Genomic DNA, 26,936 nt, shown 5'->3' on the forward strand with positions numbered 1-26,936 from the left:
AAACACACTACATAATTAGTTACTGTGAGCAGCAGCTGAGACACTGATGATGATGATGATGATGATGATGGAGTGATGAAGATGGAGGGATGCTGTGACATGGAGAAGAGTCATGGACAGTTAGAGATGGTGATCTCACCTCAGAGCTTCCTGTTCCTCACACAGAGAGGTTTTAGAGGGAGGGACTCCCTCCTCTGTGTCCTCACACTGATCCATAGCAGAGCGCCCCCTGCTGGAAGAGCTGACCTCTGTGAAGAACCATCATTAAACAGTTAGTACATCTTTATATCTGAATCTTCACACTTAAACTGGTCGTCCATGGAGCTTGACTAGGACAAGAACAAACAGTTGTGTATTAGTCAGGTTCACTATATACTTTTGTGGGATTTTTTGGGGGATTTGTTAAACTATACATTTTTGGGAAGGTTATGATATAAGGAGTCAGAAAATCAATGTCTGCATTTGCCCAGATGCCTATGTGGCGGCCATCTTGGATTTTAAAAAATGGCCACCGTGAAACTTTAATTTGTAATATATCAGCTTCTGAATAAGTTGGAATGTTGATTTTAACTGCTAAACCCACATTTTCATGGTCAGAGAATCCAATTATGCTAGTTAAAAAGCTACACAACTTTACCATATTAACCCATAGATGCATTAGTGGGTCAAAAATGACTCTGTGTGGCTGTTTTCTTGCAATATGATCAGAATGAAAAGTTGTTCACATTTAATATTCCATGTCCCTCAAAAAACATTTATTTTTTCATCTTCCCATAGAAAAACATCAGTTTTGTTTTTGAGTTTAAAATGAGCTAATATAAAGTTGGATGTGTTGGAACTATCAACATGCACATTTAGACCACAGGATGGTTAAGCAACCTTTTTAATTAGACAATTCCATCACTGCTTGGGCATCATCATCATTCTAGCACTGGCTGCTGCACTGACACATGTACAGGTTAAATCCTAAACTCTGCAGATTTACACTTACATTGGACCAACTCAAGGAAGGCGTTTGGGGCTTGGAGGACCTCTGTGGTCACTGGTTTGGTGAGTGAGTGTTTATATATCAGTTTTGCATACGATCCAGCTGTGGATCCTGCAGAGAAATGGCTTTCTCTACCCATACTCTTGTTTGGACATGGACTCTCAAAATGTGCTGCTTCATATGTTTGCAGAAGATGTACCATCACAGTTGAGGGATTGCCTTGATGTAGATCCGCTTGGGTGAGCACTGCACATATAAAGGATTTTAGGGTCAACAGCATTCCTTCTGTCACATCTGCTTCATCCAAAAGCATCTACAGAGCATTGATAAGATCTTCATCTGCTTTGAGATAGACCTGCAGCCAGGTTGCCTTGCCTATGCAGGAGAACATTCCTGTGTTGTCGACCCCAGTGAATGCATGGGAGGCTGGCAAAGCCTTCCATCCATATTTGCTTTTTTTTCCTAGAGCTTACCACAGTGGCTCAATCTACACACCACCAGAAGCCAAAGAAATGAATGTGTTCTTCAACATGAGATCATAATTTTCTGTGACTAGCACTAATACCTCTGACTAACACACCAGGTACACAACATCTGTATCAGGTGAGTAAAACACCAACTGTGCATCATCATGGTTTTACTGTGAAGCCAGTACAGACTGAAGAAAACAACCAGGAAGAAGTAGACAGATTGCTGATTCACCAAAGACAAGTGTGATAATTGTAATACAATTTCTGTAATGACTAAGATAAAAGATGCATCCCATGCATGCGCTGGGGCGCATCATCAGTGATGTTTCCAGAGTTCATTGGGTGTTTTGGGTCTCGCAACATCATACACCCTCGCCCAGGCGACTCAAGCCCCAACTTGCGTCCCAGCAGCATTAGGCCATGAACCCCCCCTTTTTATCCACAGCCACCTGGAGGCTTTCTCTGCTGCATCCTTTGCAGACCTAATGGCTGTTCTCCTTTGTGGCCCTCTTAAACCCAGCGGCAGTGGGGCTAGTTGTTTGTCCCTCTCCCTGAGCAGAGCAGGCAAGATGTAGTATCAGGCTTGCCCCACAGCTGGAGATTTGCTGTGCTTAGGGGGATGTCATAAACGGCTTGGACTAGGAATTGAATGTGTTAGAGTTCTGCTCTCCAGATGTCAGTCCAAGTGAGCTTGTGGTCCATAGCACCCTCCCATCTCATCCAAGCTCCCTGTTGCCTCATGCTTGCCATGCTGCTAGATCTTGTCTCGTCCACTGATGCCCTTTCTTCTTCCTGGACAAGCAATCTTCTCTCCTTGCCCTGTGCTTTGTTGTACGGGGACATTGGAAAGGTGTCCAAACCTGATCTTCCCCTTACATCTGTCCCCGCCACTGCCTTGTGCCTCAGCATTGCCTCTGCAATCTCCAACTCCTGAATGGCGCTCCACTTTCTGCCAATGCAGATTTCAATGCCAGCTGCTGAGACTTTGTGATCTTTGGAATCTTTGTACTGCATGGACTCTCTGGTCCGGGAGACCTTAAACTCTTCTGTGACGCTGTTAAAAGGAAGTTGCAGGATGTTAATCCTCTTGTACAGAGCTGCACTGCTCAGGCTACGTGGGAAGCCTAGCCACCTGCGTAGGTATCCACTGATATTTCTCTCCACCATCTCTACTGATATTATGGGTACATCGTAAACCAGCAATGGCCAAAGGATCCGTGGCAGGATGCCATGCTGGTATATCCAAGACTTTAATTTTCCTGGCAGTCCTACTTGTCCACTTTGCTGAGTTAGAGAATGTGTACAGTCAATGCCATTACACTTAGTTAATGTGTAATTTTAATTCACTGTTGCTGATGTCAGTCAGACCTGATACAGTTCAGCTTTGTCTAGTTCTAGGTGGGTCAATGTGGCACTGCTCTGGTATTGATAAAATCTTTTGAATATATGCAGAGCATTTGAAAGTGTCTGGCAGTTATGTTGGAGCATGACACTGAACCACAAATACGATGCTAAATCATGTCTCCTGCAGTATTCATCTGCTGTGTAAACTGAGCTGTCTGAGTCGAAAGAGTCTTATTGTGTAAAGTCAAGTCTTGATAATTTCCTCAACAATGACCAGCTTGGAGGACCCTATGATGAGTTTTGGCAGCAAGATATATAATAATGTTCAGTCAAATCACTTAGTCTTGTTATGGGAGATGAACCTGCTCATTGGGATGTGGTAGATGTTGGTGTCATCTCTGACTTAATAATGAATAGAAGATTTTCCTTGTCTTTGTTTATCTCTAGTTGCACTCACACTCAGAGAGTCTGCCCTGTATCTGTCACTAGATACAGATCTTTTAGTGCTAGTCACAGCAGATTATGGTCTCATGCTGAAGAACACATCCATTTCTGTGGCTTCTGGTGTTGTGAAGATTGAACCACTGTGCTGAGCTCTAGATAAAAAAGAGCAAATGATTTGCAAACCTTCCATGCTTTCAATGGGGTCAACAACACAAGAAGGTTCTCCTACATAGGCAAGGCAAGGTGGCTGCAGTTCTACCTCAAAGCAGATGAAGATATTGTCAATGCTCTGTAGATGCTTTTGGATAATGCAGATGGGACAGAAGGAATGCTGTTAGCCATTATTCACCCAAGCTGATCTACTGTACATCAAGGCAATCCCTCAACTGCGATGGCAGAAAGTGATGAACTTCCTCCAAAACTTGGAGCTGTGAAGCAGCATCTTGAGAGTCCATGTCCAAACAAGAGTATGGGCACAGGAAGCCATTGCTCTGTAGGATCTACAGCTGGATCATCTGCAAAGCGGATACTTCAAACACTCGGCTGGCATGCTGAAACTAGTGACCACAGAGGTCCTCCAAGCCCCAAATGCCTTCCTTGAATTGGTCCAATTTAAGTGTAAATCTGCAGATCTTAGGATTTAGCCTTTACAATCATGTGTCAGTGCAGCAGCCAGTGCTAGAATGATGATGATTTTGATAATGTATAGAAACTGTCTAATTAAAAAGGTTGCTTAATCATGGTGGTCTAAATGTGCATGTTGATAGTTCCAACACATCCAACTTTATATCAGCTCATTTTAAACTCAAAGACAAAACTCATGTATTTCTATGGGAAGATGAAAAAATAAGTGTTTTTTGAGGGACATGGAATATTAAATTGAAATCATTCTAATCATATTGCAAGAAAACAGCCACACCGAGTCATTTTTGACCCACTAATGCATCTATGGGTTAAAATTGTAAAGTTGTGTAGCTTTTTAACTAGCATAATTGGATTCACTGACCATGAAAATGTGGGTTTAGCAGTTAAAATCAACATTCCAACTTATTCAGAAGCTGAGATATTACAAATTAAAGTTTCACTGCGACCATTTTTTTAAATCCAAGATGGCCACCACATAGACATATGGGCAAATGCAAACATTGATTTTCTGACTCCTTATATCATAACCTTTCCAAAAATGTATAGTTTAACAAATCCCCCCAAAAATCCCAAAAAGTTTAAAATCTAAATACAGTGAACCTGACTATATTTGGACTGGACCGTCCACTCGGTCCTGTGATCCATGAACACACCATTCTTTCAGCCCCCTGACATGCACACACTGCAGGATCCCCCAAAACCACCGTGAAGCTCAACCCTTAGCACCATGGACTAGACCTGGTTACTCTCTCTCTCTCTTCTGACTGACTTCCTGCTGATCACACACTTTTCCCCCTCCACCTGTGGCTGCATGTTAGAAGATACTGCTGCAAGAAAATGTTCAAACTAGGGAGGCATTGATTATGGATTTAGACATCCTGATTATAGTCTGAGAAAGAATTTCACCATTATCACAATTATTTAGCATGAATTTCTCAACATGACTAATGTATGAAATCACATGAACAGTCTTTGTGACATTTGACTTTTTAAAAACAAAAATAATAAAGTCATCAAATAATCCAGAATGAAATAATAAAGGTAAATAAAAAGTATCTCCCTTTGAATTGGAAGAGTTGTGGAACATTTCTCTACTTGTTAAGCTGCTTTTTAAAGCATAAATAATTATCATTTGTTTTTTCATTATTTTTATTCAAATGATTAAAAATACATGACAATGAATAAACAACTTAAAAAAAACCTCAATCTCGATCAAATAAAAAAGCCAATTTCCATATATAAAGGAAGAAGCCAAGGATTGTCAAGACCTACTGTCATTCTTCAACATTAACAAATGCAAAGTCCAATAAAATAAACTAAATGGACAATACAAAAAATCCAATCAAGCTATTAACAAAAACAGACTTTTACCTTGACCCTACCTAAACAATAGATATATAGATAGATAGATTTTTTTAAATCAATAATCAATAATTAATAAATAATTAGAATCATATTCATACTTGGTTTAATCGTTTCGTCATGATCATCACACAAATGGAAATACATATAATTTTTAAATTGGTCCAAGTATCTTGTTGTTTTAAGTTTAGTTTCCCTCTAAAGTTTTAACCCCCCCCCCGTCTGTCTTTGAACAGTGTTTGTTTACAGGTAGCAGTTTATGATTTACTTTATACATTATTTCTGCAGTCTTAAATTCTACTAGATCCTCAAATTTATTGGTGTGATTTTAAAAACAGTATATTGGTGTGTTCATAACATTGTTTACGATATGAATGGCTCTTTGTTGTTTAGTGTGCATAGTGATTGTAAGGTGCTTTTGTAGGTGTTGGCCCAAACTTCCACACAGTCATTTAAATATACAGAAATATACAGAACCCTAACCCTATATAAAATATACAGAAATATACAGAACCCTCACAACAACCAAGCTAAAAGCTAGTTCTCACAGAACACCACTTCCTTCCATCCTGCTTTCAAATGTCCGCTCCCTGGAGAACAAACTGGACTACCTGAAGCTGGATTTAAACGCAAGACGGGAGATGAGGGACTGTTGTGCCATATTTCTCACAGAAACGTGGCTGAAACCATCCGTTCAAGTTAGCATTGAGAGGCTAACACTGTATCTGTCAGACAGGAGCAACTCTCTCACCGGTAAATCCAGAGCCGGGGGTATCTGCATATACACCAACAACAACTGGTGCAATAACGGGGAGATAGCCTCACTGACTATAAAATGTAGGCCATTTTATTTACCCCATGAATTCAGTGTCATGATCTTCACAGCAGTGTACATTCCTCCCAGTGCAAACACCAGAGAAGCCCTGAATGCTCTATACTGCTCCATCAGTGAACTGCAATCTACACATCCAGAGGGAGTTTTCATCGTAGCAGGAGACTTCAATCAAGCCAACTGTGTTTCCTCATTTCCATCACTATGTGGATTTTGCAACAAGGGGTGGAAGCACACTGGACCTGGTCTACAGCAACATCAAACAGGCATTCAAGACTGCACCCCGCCCCAACTCGGCTCCTCAGACCATCTCTCTGTGATGCTAATTCCTGCATACAAGCCTCAGTTGATCAGGAAATAAGCTACAGTGAAGCAGATGAGGGCCTGGCCAGAGGGAGCAATGGAAGCATTACAAGACTGCTTCGAATGCACAGATTGGGACATGTTCAAGGCGGCCGCCACGAACAATCATCACACGTGTGTGGAGGAGTGTGCAGAGTCTGTGTCCACATACATTCAGAAGTGCATGGAGGATGCTAGTGTGATCAAGAATATCTCCATACGGGCTAACGAGAAACCCTGGATCAACAGTGAGGTACGTGCAAGGCTGAAAGCTCGGAATGACGCTTTTAAATCTGGCGACATGGTGGCACTTAAAACAGCCAGAGCCAACCTGTAGTGCAGGACTTCTTCGAGAACCCGACGAACACCAGACGAATGTGGCAGGGCAGACAAGTCATCACAGACTATAAAGCTACCCCCCCCCCCCCCCCCCCCGTGACAACAACATCAGCTTTCTCAACGATCTCAACAACCACTTTGCAAGGTTTGAGGCACTCAACAGCACTCCGGTGAGGAAATCGATCCCTCGCCCTGATGAGCAGCCACTCAGCCTGAACACAGCGGATGTCCGGAGAACCCTGAGGAGAGTGAACCCCCGGAAAGCAGCGGGACCTGATGACATTCCGGGCCGGGTGTTTAACGGTTGTGCAGACCAGCTGGCTGGTGTTCTCACCGACATCTTCAACACCTCGCTGACCCAGGCTGTGGTACCATCATGTTTTAAGGCTGCTACAATCATCCCAGTGCCCAAAAAACCTACAATCTCCTCCCTGAATGATTACCGCCCCGTGGCACTCAAGCCCATCATGATGAAGTGCTTCGAGAGGCTGGTAAAGGAACACGTCGTCTCAAGACTCCCCCCCACATTCGACCCGTACCAGTTTGCTTATCACCCTAACCGCTCCACAGAGGACGCCATCTCCTCTGCACTCCACCTGAGCTTAGAACATCTGGAAGGGAAGGACACACACGTGCGATGTTGTTCCTGGACTTCAGCTCTGCGTTCAACACAATCATCCCACAGCACCTCGTGAGCAAACTAGCCCCTCTTGGATTCAGCACCCCACTATGTAACTGGCTGCTTGACTTCCTCACAGACAGACTCCAGTCTGTGAGAGTGGACGACAACACCTCCAGTGCCATCTCCCTGAGCACCAGCTCCCCTCAGGGCTGCGTCCTGAGTCCGCTGCTGTTCACACTGATGACACATGACTGCCATGCCAGGTCCACTACTAATTACATTGTGAAGTTTGCGAACGACACAACAGTAGTGGGCCTCATCCGTGACAACAACGACATGGACCACAGAGAGGAGGTGAATCATCTGGTGTACTGGTGCAGAACCAACACCTGGTCCTGAACGTTGACAAGACCAAGGAGATCATTGTCGACTTCAGGAGGCACCAGTCCAGCCACACTCCACTCCTCATCAACGGCACAGCAGTGGAGAGAGTGAGCAGCACCAAGTTCCTGGGGGTGCAGATAACTGACAATCTGACCTGGTCCTTACACACCGGAGTTCTTGTAAAAAGAGCTCAGCAGTGCATGCACTTTTTGCACCAGATGAAAAGAGCACAGCTCCCTTCCCCCATTCTCACCACCTTATACAGAGACACTATAGAGAGCCTCCTGACCAACTGCATCTCTGTCTGGTCTGGAGCTTGCAGTGCCTCAGACTGGAAGTCTCTGCAGAGAGTGGTGAGGACAGTGGAAAAGATCATCAGGACTCTTCTTCTTCCTATCTGGGAGATTGCAAAAAGTCGCTGTCTGACCAGGGCTCAGAAAATCAGTAGAGACTACTCCTGCTGACCTCAGAGTCAGCCTCCAGTTGGACACTTTAATGCATATTGATAGTCACCTTACTGAGCACTGGTCACTTTAATGATAATCACCCTAATCATGTCTGATTTCATCCTACTGTTGTGTTATGCTACATCTGTAATGGTTGACATGATCACCCTAACTAGGTCAAGTTTCACTCTATTGTCTTTGACACTTAATGCTAGTCTGCTCCTTAATAGTTGGGTACTTAATGATAATCACCCAAATCACTCCTGGTTTCACCTTATTGTTTTGGACACTTAATGCTAATCACTGCTCCTTTATGTTGCTGAGCACTTTAATGGCCCAGTCTGCATCCCTGCATTGACTGTTTAATGACTGTACTCACACCTCTGGCACTACCTCAAACACCTCTGTACATGCACATGGAACTAGTTTCTAGAAGGTCAGCACTTTGTTTCTAAGGCTCTTTAACTGTTCACAGGTCTCTTTTAACCAGCACATGTTTTTTTTCTCCTTCACAGGTTATGTACATCATGCTATATAAGTTAAAGTCTAATGCCAATGCTAACTTAACCGCACCGCTTTCCAGGGCATGGGCCCCTCTCTCGGGGCAAACCCATTCCAGGGCGCCCTGCCCTTCACTAAGAAAAGAGAACTCTCCCCGGGGCACCCACCAGCTTCTCCGGGATCGTTTGCGTTACCGCACTGGACGACACTCCAGATTCGGGGATCTGAACCCGACTCCCTTTCGATCGGCCTGGGGCGATGTAGGCCATCGCCCCACCCTTCCGAACGGCGTTGGCAAATCTCTTAGGACCAACTGACCCATGTTCAACATCTGTTCACATAGAACCCTTCTCCACTTCGGCCTTCAAAGTTCTCGTTTGAATATTTGCTACTACCACCAAGATCTGCATCTGCGCCGGCTCCACCCGGGCCCACGCCTTAGGCTTCCATGCTCACCGCGGCGGCCCTCCTTCTCGCGGCTCCTGTTGCCAGCGACAGCCGGGTATGGGCCCGACACTCCAGTGCCATCCATTTTCAGGGCTAGTTCATTCGGCAGGTGAGTTGTTACACACTCCTTAGCGGATTCAGACTTCCATGGCCACCGTCCTGCTGTCTATATCGACCAACACCTTTTCTGGGGTCTGATGAGCGTTGGCATCGGGCACCTTAACCCAGCGTTCGGTTCATCCCGCAGCGCCAGTTCTGCTTACCAAAAGTGGCCCACTAGGCGGCTCAAATTCCACGCCCTTCCTTGTTATTTCTATCCGCCCTTTGCGCACTCTGGAGCGGGCAGAAGAAGCGCACATCCATCCATCCATGAACCCATTTTCTACTGCTTATCTGGGACCAGGTCGCGGGGGCAGCAGTCTATACAGAGACGCCCAGACTTCACTCACTCCAGACACTTCCTCCAGCTTTTCAGGTCGGACCCTGAGGCGTTCCCAAGCCAGCTGAGAGACATAGTCTCTCGAGCTCACGCTCCGCTGAGACACACTGATAGTCAGTGTAGGAGTGGTTTCATGACAATGACTCACTTCCTCTTAACCAGAGGGGGGGGGGGCTGACCCTGTACAGACGTGACAGGACCAGCCTTCTGTCAACCTAACTCAACCAACCAATGAACAGCTGTCTCTGCTTTATGGGCCGGTGGTTAAAGTGAAGTCAGTCACAAGGAGCCTCGGCTCTTTATGAGAATCTGTCGTATGTCAGATAGTCAGTCCAGCTGTGATCACATGAACACATGAGGAAGGAAAAGCTGCTCATATATCAGATTACAGTCCAACAGTCACACTGTAAAGAGGAACTTCTAATAACAGAAGTCAAAGTGATCCAACTTTACTGTGAGAAATGTCTCCAAGCAGAACGGAGACGTAGAACTGAGTCCTTTGGTACTTTGACTGTGAACACTTCCTCAACCTCACACTGACTCTTTCAGGATTCCTGTGTGTGAATAATCAAAGTGTTCAGTCTCTCACTTGTTCACACTGACTCCTTCAGGATCCCTGTGTTTGAATAATCAAAGTGTTCAGTCTCTCACTTGTTCACACTGACTCTTTCAGGATCCCTGTGTGTGAATAATCAAAGTGTTCAGTCTCTCACTTGTTCACACTGACTCCTTCAGGAGTCCTGTGTTTGAATAATCAAAGTGTTCAGTCTCTCACTTGTTCACACTGACTCTTTCAGGATTCCTGTGTTTGAATAATCAAAGTGTTCAGTCTCTCACTTGTTCACACTGACTCTTTCAGGATTCCTGTGTTTGAATAATCAAAGTGTTCAGTCTCTCACTTGTTCACACTGACTCTTTCAGGATCCCTGTGTGTGAATAATCAAAGTGTTCAGTCTCTCACTTGTTCACACCGACTCTTTCAGGAGTCCTGTGTTTGAATAATCAAAGTGTTCAGTCTCTCACTTGTTCACACCGACTCTTTCAGGAGTCCTGTGTTTGAATAATCAAAGTGTACAGTCTCTCACTTGTTCTCATATTTCGTCTCATGTGTCACAGATCCAACACTACTCTGTTTGTTCACACTGAACTCAGTCAGAGAGCCTCAGTCCTGTCTGAAGAGGACACACTCCTCTTCCTCCCTCTGCTGTCTCACTGTCCTCTTAGCATGTTAGCATAGCCTGTGTGCTAACTCAGAGTGACTGAGTTCTTCTTCTGTAATAAGAGCAGCTAATGAAGCTGGAGGCTAACTGTTAGCTTACAGGTCTTTAACACTTCAACTAAACAGAGAGTCTTAACAGTGAAAAGTGTCTCTTACCTTGTGATATATATTACACACTCTGCCTTCAACACGGAGAACAGATCTGTGTCACAGCAGGAGGAAGTGAAAGTAAAAAGTCAACAGGAAATACCAAAGGAGGGTGTTTATCACCATAGCAACGGGGTTTCACATGTCACACAGTTCATTTGTTAGATCAGAGTTTGATGAAACATTAAATAAAATATACATAAAAATAAACATGTTCAGTTTGAACTTTAGGAGAGCAGAGAAGTTCAGTGTGTGTGTGTGTGTGTGTGTGTGTGTGTGTGTGTGTGTGTGTGTGTGTGTGTGTGTGTGTGTGTGTGAGTGTATGTGTGTGTGTGTGTGTGTATGTGTGTGTGTGTGTGTATGTAGGTGTGTGGGTGTGTGTGAAGGTGTGTATGTGTGTGTGTGTGTGTGTGTGTGTGTGTCTAGCAGAGGCGCTGGTTGCTAACATTACAGTTTCAGCAGCTCCTATCACAGTGTGTGTGTGTGTGTGTGTGTGTGTGTGTGTGTGTGTTTGTATATGTGTGTGTTTGTGTGTGTGTGTGTGTGTGTGTGTGTGTGTGTGTCCAGCAGAGGCGCTGGTTGCTAACGTTACAGTTTCAGCAGCTCCTATCACAGTGTGTGCTCATTAGAGAAGCTGTGATTGAAATGTGTTGAGCGGTTTCAGGTGACACATGAAGGTTGATATGAGCTGACAAACATGAAGACGTTTGATCCCATCCTGTTGTCTGAGTATCTGCATGAAAACGTATCATCACAGAATGTCTCATACAGAGAGCTGTGATCATGTATAAAGATGTTCAACATGTGACTTTATATCAGATTGTCTCATACAGAGAGCTGTGATCATGTATAAAGATGTTCAACATGTGACTTTATATCAGATTGTCTCTCATACAGAGAGCTGTGATCATTTATAAAGATGTTCAACATGTGACTTTATATCAGATTGTCTCTCATACAGAGAGCTGTGATCATTTATAAAGATGTTCAACATGTGACTTTATATCAGATTGTCTCTCATACAGAGAGCTGTGATCATTTATAAAGATGTTCAACATGTGACTTTATATCAGATTGTCTCATACAGAGAGCTGTGATCATTTATAAAGATGTTCAACATGTGACTTTATATCAGATTGTCTCTCATACAGAGAGCTGTGATCATTTATAAAGATGTTCAACATGTGACTTTATATCAGATTGTCTCATACAGAGAGCTGTGATCATGTATAAAGATGTTCAACATGTGACTTTATATCAGATTGTCTCTCATACAGAGAGCTGTGATCATTTATAAAGATGTTCAACATGTGACTTTATATCAGATTGTCTCATACAGAGAGCTGTGATCATTTATAAAGATGTTAAACATGTGACTTTATATCAGATTGTCTCTCATACAGAGAGCTGTGATCATTTATAAAGATGTTCAACATGTGACTTTATATCAGATTGTCTCTCATACAGAGAGCTGTGATCATTTATAAAGATGTTCAACATGTGACTTTATATCAGATTGTCTCTCATACAGAGAGCTGTGATCATTTATAAAGATGTTCAACATGTGACTTTATATCAGATTGTCTCTCATACAGGAAGAACATTAACTTTTTCAGCTTTCTGAAAGTGAAAGCTTTTTATTTTCAAGCTTTGTTTTTGACTTTATCAGAGAGAGATTAAAGATTAGTTTTAAAAAGCTTTATTTACTTTTCCAAGAGAAGTCAGATTACTTTCTCACCAACAGCAAACAGACACAAACCAACAACAAGAATCAAACATGACCTAAAGAAACACATCAGAAGTCAAGCAGAGACCCTTAGAACCAGACTCATAAAGTTTAATCCAGATTAAAGGGATCAGATGATCCGGCTCACTTTGATCCTGTTTGGATCACCCTGATCCAGGTTCAGATTTAAGGATGATCAAATCCAGATGATCTTTTTTTGTCACTTCTTTTTGATTGGTGAGATCAGCACAATACAGACATTACAGAAGGAGGTCCATTATCCCCCCCATTACCAGGCCCCCCAACCATGAAACAGAGCAGCTGGACAGAGTGAACAGAGTCAGCTGATCTTCAGTCAGCAGTGTTTCTCAGACCGACACATCACACAGAGACACTGAAGAACCAGGAGAGCAGATCCCAAACCCAGGATAGAGAGGTTCAGTGAATGTGGTGTTGAAGGTGTGGAGGTGGATCAGTGTGTCAGAGGAGACTCTGTAGAAGGACAGAGAGCCAGCAGGCCAGTCCACATACACTGCTACTCTGTGAGAGACAGACGAGGAGGAGGAGGAGGAGGAGGAGGAGGAGGAGGAGATGTCTGTTCTTCTCTTATTGTGTCTGACACAGTAACGTCTATCAGAGTAGATCAGACTCCAGGACTGATCATTATATCCAAACAGACATTCAACACCTCCTCTCCTTCTGATTCCTCTGTAACTCACTGATACATCAACCTCTCCTCTCCACTCGACCTCCCAGTAACAGCGACCAGTCAGACCAGTCCTACACAGCAGCTGAGAGTGTTCAAATCTGTCTGGATGATCAGGATATGACTGAAGCTCCTTCACACATGTCACCTTCCTGTTGTTGTCAGACAGTTTCAGGTCTCTGCTCACTGTGTTTGTGTCCAGTTCCAGCTCACAGGCGTCTGATGGAGAGAAGGAGACACAACACAGCTGCAGGTTATCATCTGTTCATTCATCAACAACTTTACTGAGAGTCCATCAAACAGTTCATATTCAGCACTGAATGATGTTTGACACCACTGAAATGTAATCATCCACTTCTAATCAACTTCACATGGAGTTACCATGCTGTAATCAAATCCTCATTTTACACTCAATAACTGTCCATTTAAAAAGTCCTCTTCTGTTTTTAAATCCACTAAACTGTCAGATTACAGACATGATGTGTAAATGAACAAGCCCCTGTTATTTGATTGTTTTCAGCTTTATTTGACTCTGTTTTCTAACATCACATCCATATGAGTGTAAAAATACAGTAATGATGTGCATTCAATATGGATGTGGTTCATATAAAGGTGTATGTCCATAGTAAGTGTGACTTTGATGTTTGTGTGTATCTTCACATGTAAACTCTGTCATTCTAAATGGAGCTTGTTATACAAAGGTTTCTGTCCATACCAACAATATGACGTGTTTCTCTCTCATTTCAACATCTATCTTCTGACTTGGATGTTTCTGTGGACCTGACATTCAAACTCTGTCATTCTGGATATGACTTTGATAACAACATGTCAGACTTGAACCATGTTTCAAACTTTCAACAGCTTTATGTGACATCTTTACATTCAACACTAACTAAGTACTGAGCCATCATGCCCAAGCACTAACACATGTGACATTCAAGTAGCCCAGCACATGACAGTCATGAAATCAAAGGAGTGAATGCATGAATCAATGTCCAACATCAGGGACATTGATAAGAATAAACTTCTTATTATACAAGTCAGTGTCAGCGGAGATTTCTTCATCACCTGCATCATCATCATTATCAAAGACGGAGAAACTACACCAGTTAAGAAGTTGAGCAGTTTGTACTCCTTTTTCATAATAGTGGTATTTACTTCTTGTCATATTGGCTTCTACTTATGGAGTGGCTACTTCAGCTCTGTTAGTTTCTGCATGCTTTGTTTCCAGTTCATGAGTTTCTTGCTCTGATATCTTTAAATGTTGTCTGCTGATTCTTTGTTCATGAGAGACATAAGATGTAGTCTGTCCTCTCAACAAGGCTTTCAGGGCTTCACATAAAGTACTTGGGGAGGCAGAGTGAACGTTAACTTCCAAAAAGTCCACCATTTTGTTTTCTATAAAGACAACACATTCAGGGTCATCCCTCTGCTCATAAGGTAGATTTCATAAAGTGAGAGAAAAATAATAACACCAACTTAAACCAAAAGCTGGCTCCACCTCTCTCACCCATGGCCCAGTTGTTCACAGAATCTCAATGGTTGCAGGCCTACCAAGTGAAGCTTTAGACACCTTTCATCATATTCAGCCTGCTGTAGTTTTGGTTTCACAAACGCCACATCTGTGATTGATTCAGATGCTGTTTCAATGTTGTCTTGATTGGCACTTCTACGTTGCTGCATCTCCTCTACCTGTTCAGCGAGTGTGGTCAGGGAGTCTCTCATCAAGTCCAGACTGCTCTGAATGATGCTCTTTGTCTTCTCTTTTACTATGTTGAACAGCCTTCCATAAAGTCTTTGACTCTAAACATGTCTGCTCAGGTGTGAACAGCATGCACAGGACCCACAACAGAATGTTTCAAAAATACTACTGATGTTCTACCCAGAGAAATCTACTAGAACGGCTTCACTGATGTCTTATCTGTAGCTCATTTCTTTATACTGTCATCATGTCACTTCTATGGACGTGAACAGCACACATCCTGACAAATATTCACACTACACATCTTGATTTAGATTCATCAGGATCAATATTTAAAACATGATGTGATCATATTTTCATCTGAGCCAGCCCTTCTTTAGTGTTTCCACCCGTCAGTCAACAGAAAGCTTTAGAAGAAGAAGAAGAAGAAGAAGAAGAAGAAGAAGAAGAAGAAGAAGAAGAAGAAGAAGAAGAAGAAGAAGAAGAGCAGTTTGAAGCCACCGTGATCCATCAGACTAATCAGCTGTTTCATCAGACTTTATTCTATCTGTTGTGATCAACTCTAAACACATATTTATTATTGATCTTCATGGACTCTAATGTCAGATATGTTGGATCACTGTGTTCACTTTGTTTGTGTGTTTTGATGTGAATTCTAAAATCTTTGAATCCACAGAGACAAAAACAGAAACTCAGTTCTGACTGAAATGTTTCTTTGGACTTGAGTTCAAAAGTGACGAGTCCTGTCAACAAATACAAACATCCACATTTCATGAAGTTCAGCTGGATTTGATCCAAATGCTTTGATGGAAATAGAGTCAAATATAATCCTAGTCATCATTGATGGTTGTCAACACAAACTGTTTGTGTTGTCATTGAAGGAAAGGAGCCTTGAGGGTGGAAGTCATAGAAAGTGATGAGAAGAAAGGAGGAGATGAAAACTCATGTGATGTGAAATATGAAGCAGTCCAAATGTTTCTGTGTCTATCTATGTCTGTAGTGTTGAAATGATTGTCAAGTGAAATTCAAAGGTTCATTCATGGAACTGCTCGACCTTTGACCTTTACTGTCTGCACAGCCAGATGACGAGGAGGAGAGCTAGCTCATGTCTTTAAAGGTTTTCTCTTTCTATTTCATCACTGTATTCAACTCTGGATGTTTTAGAGCAGAGAACTTGATGGTGGAGACTCTGCATATTTACATGTTTATGGAAATGACCATCAAATCAAATACAGTTTCTGTTGTTTTTAAATGTGATGAGCTCCACAAGCTTGACCAGGAGCATCCGGCCAGCAGCCAACATCAAAACCATGAATGCCAAAGTCACAAAACAGCACGCTGTAAACTCTACATTTCTGTTGGATGTGATGAATGGTCATTTTCTAATCTCTGGATTATCACTTTTATTTCAGTTTACATCTGTTATTGTGTAATATTTCAACTCTCATCAGTTTCCATCACCCTCACTTTTATCATCACTTTGTGTTACTTCCATCATCCAACATGTGCTGCTGTGTTCTGATGAATAGAAATGAAAACACACTCACACTTCCTCAGACCAGGTTTCAGTGTGTGCAGTCCACCATGATCCAACCTGGAGGAAGAAACCAGATCAGAATCTACTTCATCCATCTTCATTTAAATCACCACCAGACAAGAAGCAGAGTTCATCATTCAGAAACAGTGAGACAGCTTCTGTGTGTCTGTCTGTACCTCAGTATCTCCAGTCTGCAGTGTGGATCCTCCAGTCCAGCAGACAGCAGCTTCTCTCCTCCTCCTGGATGATTGTAGCTCAGGTCCAGCTCTCTCAGGGGGGAGGAGCTTAGAGCTGAGGCCAGAGACGCACAACCTTCTTCTGTGATCAGACAGCCTGACAGACTACACACACACACACACACACACACACACACACACACACACACACACACACACACACACACACACACACACACACACACACACACACACACACACACAAACACACACACACACACACACAGGTCCATTTTCAGCTGTTTTACCAGTAACATCCAGACATAACTATGCAGCTGAACAGAGTCAACTTTATAATCTGATACTGATCAACATTTACTCTGCTGGGAATAATCTGTATCAGCTGCACACTAACCTGAGAGTGTCCAGTCTACAGAGAGGACTCTTCAGTCCAGCAGACAGCAGCTTCACTCCTGAATCATGCAGGTTGTTGTTGCTCAGGTCCAGCTCTCTCAGACTAGAGGACTGGGAGCTGAGGACTGAGGACAGAGCTTTACAGCTTCTCTCTGAGAGCTGACAGCCACTCAGCCTAAAGAGGATTGAGAAGAACACAAATGAAAACAATCAATCAATCAATCAATCTTTATTTATATAGCGTCAATTCATAACAGGCGTTATCTCAAGACACTTTACAAAAGCAGGTAAAGGACCTCACTGTTTGTCTGTTAACATTAACAAAAGAGCAGGTAACAAGACCATGCTCATTGTTATGTTTACAAAAAGCAGGTAAAGGACCTTACTGATGGCTATATTACAAGAGCCCAGCTTAATCCGTCATAGCGTGGCAAGAAAAAAACGTCCTTTTAACAGGCAGAAATCTTCAGCAGACCCGGATGATGATGGAACAGCCATCTGCTAAACTGTGCTGGGCTTGAAAAAGGGATGGGGGAGATGGGACAAGATGCAGAAAGAAGAATAGGATGGGATAGGTTGGGGGGGGGGGGGGGGGTCTGGGCAGGCCATCCTCACCAACAGTCCCAAGGAACCTAAGAGAGCTCAAGGAACCTAAGAGAGCTCAAAAGGAGAGGTTAGAATACAAAGATAGTGACAAGCTACTGCTTGTCACTATAGACATATCTTATTACTATAAGATAAGAAAGCTGGGAGAGAAAGAGGGAGAGAGAGATAAGAGATCCTGGTGCCAGTTCCCCCGGTAGTCTAGGCCTATAGCAGCATAACTATGAGCTGGTCCTAAGCCAGCCCTAACTATAAGATTTATCAAAAAGAAAAGTTTTAAGTCTATTCTTACAAGTACCTAGTGTGTCTGCCTCCCGGACCCCGACTGGTAGACGATTCCAAAGGAGCCTGATAACTAAAGGCTCTACCTCCCATAGTACTTTTAGAGACTATAGGCACCACGAGCAGGCCTGCATTCTGGGAACGTAATGTTCTTGATGGATAGTACGGTACAATTAACTCTTTAAGATACGATGGTGCCTGACCGTTTAGAGCTTTGTAGGTGAGCAGAAGGATTTTAAATTCTATTCTAGATTTTATAGGGAGCCAATGGAGAGAAGCCAATACAGGAGTAATGTGGTCCCTTTTCCTCGTTCTAGTAAGATAGATAGATAGATAGATAGATAGATAGATAGATACTTTATTGATCCCGAGGGAAATTCAAGTGATCCCGAGGGAAATTCAAGTAAGAACACGAGCTGCAGCGTTTTGGACGAGTTGGAGGGTCTTTAGAGATTTACCATAGCACCCTGCTAAAATAGAATTACAGTAATCCAACCTGGAGGTAACAAATGCATGAACTAATTTTTCAGCGTCATTTTGTGACAGGATCTGTCTGATCTTAGAGATATTACGAAGGTGAAAATAAGCTGTCCTTGAAATTTGTTTAATGTAAGAATCAAAGGACATATCCTGATCAAATAGAACTCCTAGGTTCCTAACAGTGGTACTAGAGGCTACACTAATACTACTAAGGGCCGTCATATCGGCAGAGAAAGTCTCTCTAAGGTTCTTAGGTCCAATCACTATAACTTCAGTCTTGTCTGAGTTGAGCAGTAAGAAGTTTCTGGTCATCCAGGTCCTGATTTCCTTGACGCAGGCTTCTAGTTTACGAAGCTGGTTGGTGTCTTCTGGCTTCATTGCTATGTAGAGCTGAGTATCGTCTGCATAGCAATGAAAGTTCATGGAGTGTTTTCTCATAATACTACCTAGAGGAAGCATATATAATGTAAATAAAATCGGACCAAGCACTGATCCTTGAGGCACTCCATGGCTAACTTTGGTGTACAAAGAGGACTCATCATGAACATGCACAAACTGAGATCTGTCTGATAAATAGGATCTAAACCAACTTAAAGCAGTCCCTGTAACTCCAAGCAATTGTTCTAGTCTCTGTAACAGAATCTGATGGTCAATTGTGTCAAAAGCAGCACTAAGATCTAACAGGACAAGCACAGATAGAAGTCCCCTGTCTGAGGCTAACAGAAGATCATTTGTTACTCTAACAAGTGCAGTCTCAGTGCTATGGTAAGCTCTAAATCCCGACTGGAACTCCTCAAACAAGCTGTTGTTGTGTAGAAAATCACACAACTGATTAGCTACCACTTTCTCTAAGATCTTGGAGATAAAAGGAAGGTTAATTACAAACCATAGTTCTTATTTCTAAATAAAGAGAACTACATTTAACCTGGATAGTTATGTGAGCACGTACAGAGCTTTGTTTGAAGCTTTGATCACAGGCAGCAGCCTCAGAAGAGCCTCCTCTGAAGCAGAGTATTTCTTCAGGTCAAATACATCCAGATCTTTTTCTGATGACAGTAAGATGAAGACCAGAGCTGACCACTGAGCAGGAGACAGTTTATCTGTGGAGAGACGTCCTGATCTCAGGGACTGTTGGATCTCCTTCACTAGAGAACGATCATTCAGTTCATTCAGACAGTGGAACAGATTGATGCTTTTCTCTGCAGACAGGTTCTTGCTGATCTTCTTCTTGATGTACTTGACTGTTTTCTGATTGGTCTGTGAGCCACTTCCTGTGCGTGTCAGCAGACCTCGTAGGTGATTCTGATTGGTCTGTGAGCCACTTCCTGTGTGTGTCAGCAGACCTCGTAGGTGATTCTGATTGGTCTCTAGAGAAAGACCGAGGAGGAAGCGGAGGAACAAGTCCAGGTGTCCATGTGGACTCTGTAAGGCCTGGTCCACAGCACTCTGGTATAAAAGTGTTGGGTCAGGTTTTTCTCTGAATACTTTAGACCACCTGGATGTTGTTTGTTTCTCTGACATCAGATTGACTCCAGACTTGATGAAGGTCAGATGGACATGAAGAGCAGCCATAAACTCCTGAACACTCAGATGGATGAAGCAGAACACCTTGTCCTGGTACAGTCCTCTCTCCTCTTTAAAGATCTGTGTGAACACTCCTGAGTACACTGAGGCTGCTCTGATATCGATGCCACACTCTGTCAGGTCTGACTCATAGAAGATCAGGTTTCCTTTCTGCAGCTGCTCAAAAGCCAGGTTTCCCAGAGACTCAATCATCTTCCTGCTCTCTGGACTCCAGTGTGGATCTGTCTCAGCTCCTCCATCATACTTGATGTTCTTCAGTTTGGACTGAACCACCAGGAAGTGGATGTACATCTCAGTCAGGGTCTTGGGCAGCTCTCCTCCCTCTCTGGTCTTCAGCACATCCTCCAGAACTGTAGCAGTGATCCAGCAGAAGACCGGGATGTGGCACATGATGTGGAGGCTTCTGGATGTCTTGATGTGGGAGATGATCCTGCTGGCCTGCTCCTCATCTCTGAATCTCTTCCTGAAGTACTCGTCCTTCTGTGGGTCAGTGAACCCTCTGACCTCTGTCACCATGTCAACACACTCAGGAGGGATCTGATTGGCTGCTGCAGGTCGTGTGGTTATCCAGAGGCGAGCAGAGGGAAGCAGTTTCCCCCTGATGAGGTTTGTCAGCAGCACATCCACTGAGGTGGACTCTGTGACATCAGTCAGGGTCTGGTTGTTTTTAAAGTCCAGAGGAAGTCGACACTCATCCAGACCATCAAAGATGAACACCACCTGGAACTCTTCAGACCTGCAGATTCCTGCTTCTTTGGTTTCAGGAAAGAAGTGAAGAAGAGAAGTTCCACCAAGCTGAACTTTTTCTCTTTCAGCACATTCAGCTCTCTGAAAGTGAATGGAAATGTGAAGTGTATGTCCTGGTTGGCTTTGTCTTCAGCCCAGTCCAGAGTGAACTTCTGTGTTAAGACTGTTTTCCCGATGCCAGCCACTCCCTTGGTCATCACTCTTCTGATTGGTTCATCTCTTCCAGGTGGGGCTTTAAAGATGTCTTCTTGTCTGATGGTTGTTTCTGCTCTGTCTGGTTTCCTGGATGCTGTTTCAATCTGTCTGACCTCGTGTTCCTCATTGACCTCTCCAGTCCCTCCCTCTGTGATGAAGAGCTCTGTGTACATCTGGTTCAGAAGGGTTGGGTTTCCTGCTTTAGCGATCCCCTCAAACACACACTGGAACTTCTCCTTCAGGTTAGATTTGAGTTTACGCCGGCACTCTGTAGCAAACATTTCTAAACAAAGACAGAACTGAGATCAATGAACAGATCCTGATATAGATCACATGACTATCTGAGTTTGAACTTTAAACCTCTTTGTCCTTTTTCTAAAATATGAAATCTGATCAGATGTTCTTACTGCTCTGCAGACAGTCAGCCAGCTCCTCCTGCTTCATTCTCTTCAGGAAGTGGAGAGTGATCTTCAAAAATGCCTCTTTACAGCTTATCCTCTGCTCTTCATCCTCACTCTGACTCTCGAAGCATTCTGGGTAATCTGGACTCAGAGCCCTCTGGACTCTCTTCAGCTCGTTCTTCACAAAGCTGACGATGTTCTCCTCCAGCAGCTGGAACAGAAGCAGACACTGGATATTTCCTATAAAGTGGTAGAACTCAACATGTGGTTCATGTGTCTGAAGGTCAGCTGCTCTAAACACAAAAATAACTTAGCGTTATATTCTTGTCATGGTAGTTTATGAAATAACACACCATAAAGATGGAGTCCAGGTCTGTTAGATCCTGCTGGTCTGATGGATCTCTGTGAACCTGGGAGCTCTCCTGTTGAACTCTGTGACAGGACATATTACACAAGAAAACAATGGGTCATATATGATGAAGCTCTGAGCCAAGATATGAGTCTTTGAACCACAGAGTCAGAACATTCACTGGATTTTTAATTCTTACCTTCCATCAGCACCACATCCATCTTTAAAGGTCATAAGACGACCCATAGACCAGTCACTCTTCAGGGAAACACAGCTGGGTCCAGGAGAGTCTGGTCTCTGGTCCTGCATCCTGATACAAACAAACAGCTGCTTCATGAACAAAGATCATTTTAATCAGATTGTTCCAGTTCAAACTAGCAGATGGATCATCAGTAATCAGGAGGCAGAGCTGAAGTTCTCCACAGTTCTGTTTCTATTAGAACAGTATCTCACTCAGAATACAGCCAACACTGTGTCTGTCCTCACATTCTTCAGACTGATGAAATCAAAGTTCACAGAAGACGACTCAAACAGAAACACAGCTCAGAAAGATGCCAGCAGGAACAATAAAGGTTAGAAGTCCAACCTGCATTTTCAGAGAGAAAGAAATCAGTCTAGCTACAGACACATGTTCATGAAGATACTACCAGTGTCCACCAGGGGGGGGGCAGAAGGAAAACCTCAACATGATGATCCACAGGACAAAGATTTATAAAAGAATGATTACTGATCAAATCATTCCTCAATAAGGCCCACAACTGAGACTCAGAACGTAGAGTAAGATGACCATGAATATCATGAATACAGAGCTTACTGTAAGTCCACAAGCTGCCCTAAACTACTATCAGGATACAGAACTGATCCAGATCCAGGACCTGTCCTTAACAAGTTCAGGGACCTGAGCCTCGAACTCTCTTCTGGGACAAAGTCTTCAGACTGACACCACTTCAGAGGGGAATAACTACTGCTCCATACCATCACAGTAGTTTTTTATCTTGTGATGATGTTGATCAAGACAGCAGAGTCAGTCCAGTATCTGGATCCAACTGGGTTTGTAAAAACCACTCAGGAGCTTTGAAGATCTTTGTCTACAGACTTCATGATCCATCTGCTCACCAGAGTCCTGCCAAGATCACTGGACCAAATGTTCAGTATACCACCATGACATCCTCCCTGATGGACTCAAGGGGCCTCAGCTGCACTCAGGTACCCTTCACTAAAACATGGATCAAAGTATAAAACTATGTGGTCCAGGAGAAAGTGGAGTCAGATATCAGTTGTTGGGGCCAGCCAGACAAACAAAGAACCCGGGGCCTGTAGCCACTTTTGGGAACCTGACTAGAGTTATTTGGAAAGAATAGAAAGAGGCTTAAAGGACACCTACTCCCAGAAACCCCTGCAATAGTTCAAACCTACAGTCATGCACCAAAGTATTGGTACCCCTGGAATCTTTCCAGAAAATACACCATTTCTCCCAGTAATGGTTGCATTTATAAATGTATTTATTTCCATGATGTGAAAAAAAGCAGAAGAAAAAAGCCAAAATGGAAAATTGGCAGGACAAAACTGTTGGCACCCTTTTCAAAGTGTGGGTAAAACATTTAACTACAAGCAGGTGATGCTTGTTTAATCTCAGCTGAGACAAGTAACAGGTGCTGGTGTGGCAGAGCGGGCGTGGGGATTTTGGTATTAAACAATAACTGACAATGCCACCCGGGGGATCTTTGACCACCAGCAATCCTTGTCTGGCAACATCCTTGCCACACAGCTGAATATCCAGCTCGAGATAACCTACATATGGTATAGCCAAACCATTAGCAGCACTCAGATTTAACCAGTTCCAAGATCTGAGTGTGTCGAGGCCCCACGGTTCACAATGCTGTGTAAAGAAACTTGCACTTCTAGTGGACACCATTGACCCGGTGTCAACCAGACATGGAACTGACTTACCACCCATGAGCACCGCTATGGTTGGGAAATCTGCCACCAAATTTTCGGGGTTATCAATTGCAGACTCTGAGCCTAAGGGGCCCCCATCTGAACTGTGGCTCAGTAGTTCAGAGGGTGAACATTTCCCTGGTTCTGGGGCCACTGCCTACCATTGGAACTGGGGCGCATTGAAGCAGTGACTGGCAGTGGAGCAACAGACTCTCCCTCAGACTCTCGAGCAAAGTGGCCTGGCTTTTGACACCTTCTACAAATGACTGTTTTCTTATGATTTGGATTCTCTGGGGTTGTTTAGAGTAGCCAGACTGTGTGTAAGGTGATTTACTTGTTCTTGCTGATTTTTAAGAATGTATTTTAGTTCACCTAACTCAGCACTAAAAGAGTTAGCTGCCTGGCTATAGCTGGGATGGCTTTAACTGCTGCTGTTTTGTCCTTAGTTTTCTGTCAGCCACTGAGCCACTATGTTTAGAGGCTAGTTACCCAGGGTGAGGTCCCTCCACTTCACATGTGAGTTAAGAGCACTGGGTCACTAATAGAAGGCACTAACATTTTGGTTTGTTGTGAGGTTTGTCGTGCTGCACAACGGTGAGTATATGGTAGCACCCCCACAACTTCCTCAGCGTAGTCTGCCTCTTAACTGAGTGGCTTAAGCTCAGTTTTGGTTCATTTCTTTTTTGATTAGTATATTAATATCTGTATTGTAATTTTTTTCTTTTCTATTCTATTTTAGATTCTGTATTAAAATAAAATAGTACTAAAATAAACCCTTATTTTAATTCCCTTTAATTAGTATTTGGTTCTTTTGTTTAACTGATTTTCCCTCCTTACAGCTTCGGTCTACTGTACTTTGCATTTTTTCCTTTTTGATTTATTAAAATAAATTCCTTTTTACATTGTGATAAAACACAACTCTGCCTCTTCAGTTTTCTAACCTGTGTGACTTTCATGATTTCCTTTTTTTTTTTATAATTTGTGTATTTCTTGGGGTGTAAGTCTCCAGGTGGCGGTGTCAGTTATTGTTTAACATTAGTTAGTTTATTTTCCCCTAAAACCAAAATCCCCACGCCCGCTCTGCCACACTGGCAATATAGAAATCCCACCTGATGCCAGTGAGAATGTCTAAAAGTTGACTCAACCTCTGTGTGGTGTGCCTACGTGTGTCACACCGAGCATGGAGAAGAGAAAGAAGAGCCAGAGCTGTCTGAGGACTTAAGAAGAACAATTATGGAAAAATATCAACAATCTCAAGGTTACAAGACCATCTCAAGAGATCCTGAGGTTCCTTTGTCTACTGTAATATAATCAAGAAATTTATCATCCATGGCACTGTGGCTAATCTCCCCGGACGAATGGTGGATAATTGGTGGATAAACAACAGGAGGTCTGGACCAGGTAGCTTAGTGACCAGCAGAACCTCATCAGGTTCAGGATCTGGTCTGTGGACAAAGTCAGGACCTCCAACATCCACCTCTGGGACCATAATCCTCTAATCCCAGTGATTCAAAGCGTGGCTCACATCCTGGACAAAGTGTGCTTACTGTGAAGCTCATGCAGATCAACAGAAGTTTAGATCATCAGAGAAAACTCAGCAACAGAACAGAAACCACTTGAACTGGACTTTGACTTGATCCAGGTAATAAAGTCTGATCTGTACTGAGAGCTTTAGGATGGGATCAGATCATTGTTCATGTTCACAGTTCATTTGTTCTCTCAGTGTTGAATGGTAAACAACATGATGAACAGCAGCTTCAGTCTGTGAAGTCAGCTGCTGCTCTCATTGCTGGATGTGATGATGTCAAAGACTCACAAACACACTGACATGGTTTATCATGTTCACTTCAATCACTGAATTCTTTGACAGCTGACTGTTGTACAGGTGAACAATGGGCTGCCACCTCCACCATTAGATACTGATGACAGACTACAAAGTGCTGGACCACCACATGAGTCTTCAAACAAAGTCAGGAAATAAACTTGACTTTACAGATCTTACCTTCCATCAGCACCACGTCCATCTTTAAAGGTCATCATAAGATCTTTAGAGCGGTCAGTCTTTATGGACACACAGCTGGGTCCAGGACAGTCTGCTCTCTGGTCCTGCATCCTGATACAAACACACTACATTATTAGTTTCTGTGAGCAGCAGCTGAGACACTGATGATGATGATGATGATGATGATGAAGTGATGAAGGTGGAGGGATGCTGTGACATGGAGAAGAGTCATGGACAGTTAGAGATGGTGATCTCACCTCAGAGCTTCCTGTTCCTCACACAGAGAGGTTTTAGAGGGAGGGACTCCCTCCTCTGTGTCCTCACACTGATCCATAGCAGAGCGCCCCCTGCTGGAAGAGCTGACCTCTGTCACTATGGCAACACTGACCCAGTTCAGCTGCTGGAGTCACCTCCAGTCAAAGAGCTTCACCTGTGGAGGACGCACCTTCATCATCATCATCATCATCATCATCACGATGCTCTGTGTCAGTGATCCATTATTGGATGATAATAATCTATAATAGATATAATATGTCACATGTGAGGACACCTTTAGTTAATGAATCACATGACTGTCCAACACTGGCTGAAGGTTCCCTGAACATTGATCATTTGGACATTCATGACTCTTCTATCATTTCTGTCATTATTAGTTCATATTTTGATTTGGTTGAATTCCAACATTTATATTCTCCTGTAAGTCTTGTGTCAGCCAGGCCAGCAGGGGGCCCTCCAGACAAACTCTGAATCACAGCAGGGGCTCAAAGTTTTCAATGACAGTAAGAAAGCTCTCTTAGTACCCGATCACACGGAGACGTTTCTGTAGAAAAGCGGCTCCAGATAAATCCTGGTTTTCCTTTGGAACAGCGCGGGTTCAGACGCTCTTCTTTAATGCTGTCAGACACATTTTTACAGCAGTTTGTAATGCTCATCACATTTAAAACATGTGAGGCCCGTATTATTTCAGCCATGTTCTTGGACACTAGCCCCCCCTCACATATGATTTTAAACATGTGATTTATCATCTTGTTCAGTCAGACTGGTAGTTATTTCTGTACAAAGGCAGTGTCATATTTTAGGTGGAATATCTGTGGATGGATCAAAGAAGTATCACACAGGCACT

The 26,936-nt window shown here is 43.2% G+C and overlaps 2 protein-coding genes across 2 annotated transcripts in view; both read right to left on the reverse strand.

Annotated features, from left to right (window-relative positions):
• Window positions 1–26,936, reverse strand: part of LOC306829463 (uncharacterized protein) — a 187,396-nt gene that overhangs the window by 15,814 nt on the left and 144,646 nt on the right. Inside the window, 6 exon segments of the mRNA XM_079352506.1 lie at window positions 140–248; window positions 2,166–2,742; window positions 13,072–13,622; window positions 16,653–16,699; window positions 16,819–16,983; window positions 17,234–17,407. Of these exon segments, the coding sequence (XP_079208632.1) occupies window positions 140–248; window positions 2,166–2,742; window positions 13,072–13,622; window positions 16,653–16,699; window positions 16,819–16,983; window positions 17,234–17,407 (1,623 nt within the window).
• Window positions 19,531–22,094, reverse strand: LOC306829392 (NLR family CARD domain-containing protein 3-like; the record flags this gene model as incomplete). Its single annotated transcript, XM_079352435.1, is given in 4 exon segments — window positions 19,531–20,955; window positions 20,958–21,406; window positions 21,531–21,764; window positions 22,073–22,094. Coding segments are annotated over 4 exon segments (2,130 nt in total).

This window comes from Symphodus melops (genome assembly GCF_947650265.1).
Source record: "Symphodus melops genome assembly, chromosome: 9".
NCBI classification, from domain to species: Eukaryota; Metazoa; Chordata; class Actinopteri; order Labriformes; family Labridae; genus Symphodus; species Symphodus melops.